The 2,777-nt window shown below is 55.3% G+C and overlaps 1 protein-coding gene across 1 annotated transcript in view; it reads left to right on the top strand.

Moving 5' to 3' along the window:
• Nucleotides 1–1,820: 1,820 nt before the first annotated feature.
• Nucleotides 1,821–2,777, top strand: part of PAX9 (paired box 9) — a 27,027-nt gene continuing 26,070 nt past the window's right edge. The window contains exon 1 of the mRNA XM_025201781.1: nt 1,821–1,943. Coding sequence (XP_025057566.1) covers nt 1,821–1,943 — 123 coding nt within the window. The remainder of the gene's footprint in view (nt 1,944–2,777) is intronic.

The raw sequence follows: 2,777 nt of genomic DNA, 5'->3' as shown, positions 1-2,777 counted from the left end.
GGAAAGCCCTAATGAGACACTGTCTGGTGTCCAGAGGGGCTGCTTGGAACAAGTGGCGGCAAAGTTATTAAAACGGTCAAAGCAACTAACACGTCGTTAAGAGAAAGCGGCAAACCCATCTGAGTGTCCCGGAGAGCAAGGAAAGCGTGAGACAGCCACGCTCTTGCTGGGAGCTGGGGCAGAGTCGGTGTCACCCAGTGTCCCGCTTCCCCCGCGCCCTCCCGCAGGGTCCTCTCCTTAAGGACCGCTGCTGGATCCGCTGGATCCTCAGTGGCTCGCCAGAGGGCTGTCTTAGGCCACAGGGACACTTCAATTTTGCATACGCATGTGACCTGCTCAGCTGTCTCATCATGCGGGAGCCTGGCCTCACTGGAGACCCCCAGAGCTTGTCTCTGGCCTCGATGGGAGGTGGCGGAGGCAGGATCGGATACTGCTGCGCGCAGACGGGTCGGACTCGGAGTTGGGTCTTTTTTCTCCCCTCTTTCATTATGTCTCGGTTTCCACCCCCACGGGGAATCAAGAGAATTCCTTTCCTCCAGCGCTACCTGCCTGGCCCGAGCTTGTGTAAGGGCCCTTCCTGCCAGCCCCCTGTGCCGGATGAAGGAGGTCCAGTGCGGCAATGCGGTTTGCCGTAGATCCCCCTGGAGGTCTCCTAAGGACACTCCGCAGGACCCACAGCCAGAGCTGGGCGAGGGACCAGGGGCTGCTCCGGCGGCAAGTGTGGCATACCCCGCCGACCCGCGGAGAGGAGCCTCTCAGGGGCCCCTTCCCCTCGAGCCAAGAGGAGCTTTGTCCGAGTGGGGCCGGGAGAAGGGACGTCGCTCCCAGCAGCCGCCCCGGGAAACCTGCCTCAGCAGATCAACTTGGGAAAAGAGGGACCACTGGCCGATTGCCTCCCTCCCTCTCGTGTGCCTCCGGGCGCCGGGCTTAGAGCGGCCTCGCCGCTGCCGGGAGGAGCTTTAGTTCCCCTCGGAGTGGAGGGCTGTGACTGAGAGTGTTACTGCACAGGTGAGCTTCAGACCAGCTCCATCCCCGTCAGCCGCCAGATGTTGCCGTAACAAGGGCTGCGGGAAAGGCAAACCTGCCGGCAGATCGGCTTTGTCTTGTGCCTCTTGAGCCCTCACCAAACAGCAATCTCATCCTGCTACGTACGGAGCCCACTGATCCCTCCAAGCAAACCAGGCCCGGAATACACCCACCCCAATACACAGGTAGAGACATACACACATACCGTATATGGGTGTGGGTATAAATGCACCTATACACAGACACACCTATATACACATATACTTTTCTTCAGAAAGGACTTTTGGGGACATGGCAAGTTGGGCACTGTTGGTCACTCTAAAGCCTTTGGAAATATTTACTTACGCATTTGAACAGTAATTTATTTTCACTCAGTTAATGTTGGCACACAGAGCCATATACATGCTATATAATATACAATGATATATATAGAGAGAGGGAGACAGACAGACAGACAGACAGAAAGTTAAATCTCAGGCGTAACACTCACATATCTGTATGAATCTGTGCCTATACATAGGTCTAGGACATATGCATTCGTTCTTAAAACCCAGAAAAAACAAGTGTATCACAGAACTCCCCGGGGACTGCAGAGCTGAGGATACAAAAGGCGAAGAGGCTAATACCATGGATAAAAAGTGTGATCTGCACCGTGTAGCCGGGATCCCTCTTCCCACGGCCCCTGCTCCGCACGCAGAAGGCCTGGAAGAACCGCGAGCGCCCGGGGCTGCGGGGCGGCGCAAGCTGCACGCTCGGTTTGCAGTTGCTGCTCAGTCACTGCTGCAAAGGTTTGGATGGCGGCTCTCCGGCTAGGAGAAGAGCTCGCTTTCGAAAAGCTCTTCGTCTCTATTATGTTGAAAGACACTTTCAGCAGCGAGGCTTTCAGGGACTTTGTTTTAAGTGCGTTTTGTGTAAAGGTAGGTGGGGGGGGTAGTACATCTGAGAACACTGTAGAAATAGGCCGTGGGGGGGGAGGGGGTGCGGGGGCCAGCAAGCAATCAAAGTGTGTGTGGGGGGGAGACCCCGTGCAATGCCACAGCGAGTCCCAGGAGGCACCTTTGGTCAACCCCTCCTCTGTGTCTGAGTACTCAACACACTGGCCTCTAGCAAAAGGCCATCTTGAACTAGGTCTCTCCGTGTCCATCTAAGGCAAGGTACAGAGTCCAAGATCCCTCTTCTATGCTGGGAGACATTTCAGAAAAATCCCCTATACTAGCTAGGCGCGGAAACAGATTACTATTTAGAGTTATGTTAGCCCTTTAGTCCCCCACCGGGCGGTTTGATCAGAAGACGGGGAGGGGTAGTTTATATTCTTTTTAAAAAATAAACCCAGTCTTACATATGATTCTTCCTGCAACGTGTCGCATTGTACGCAGAGCAATTAGCTCTCACAATACACCGCCCCCTGTCACTCCAGCCCCGGCTCCTTCTCCAATTCGGTGGCAGAGCACATTTTAAAAAAGACTGTAATTGGTTTCCAGTTGGTTAAAATAACCGCATCTGTCTACGCCTCCTGCCACTGTGGGCACGGGTTCGGGGTCATTCTGCTGCCCCCAGCCCCAGCCCTAACAGGATGCCCAAGTGGGCCAGACCAAAAGTCCTGTTTGCACTCAGTGGCCAGTGGCCCGAGCTGGCTCCCCTCCTCCTCGGGAAAAGCCCACACGGAGCTCCTTTTCTCTCTTCACCGCCAGCTGTGTCCACAAACACCTTCCCTCCGCCCTCCAGCCAGTCCTGCCCCAGCTGCTTGCTCG

This window comes from Alligator sinensis, unplaced genomic scaffold (assembly GCF_000455745.1).
Source record: "Alligator sinensis unplaced genomic scaffold, ASM45574v1 scaffold280_1, whole genome shotgun sequence".
NCBI classification, from domain to species: Eukaryota; Metazoa; Chordata; order Crocodylia; family Alligatoridae; genus Alligator; species Alligator sinensis.
This window is presented reverse-complemented; position numbering and strand designations above follow the sequence as displayed.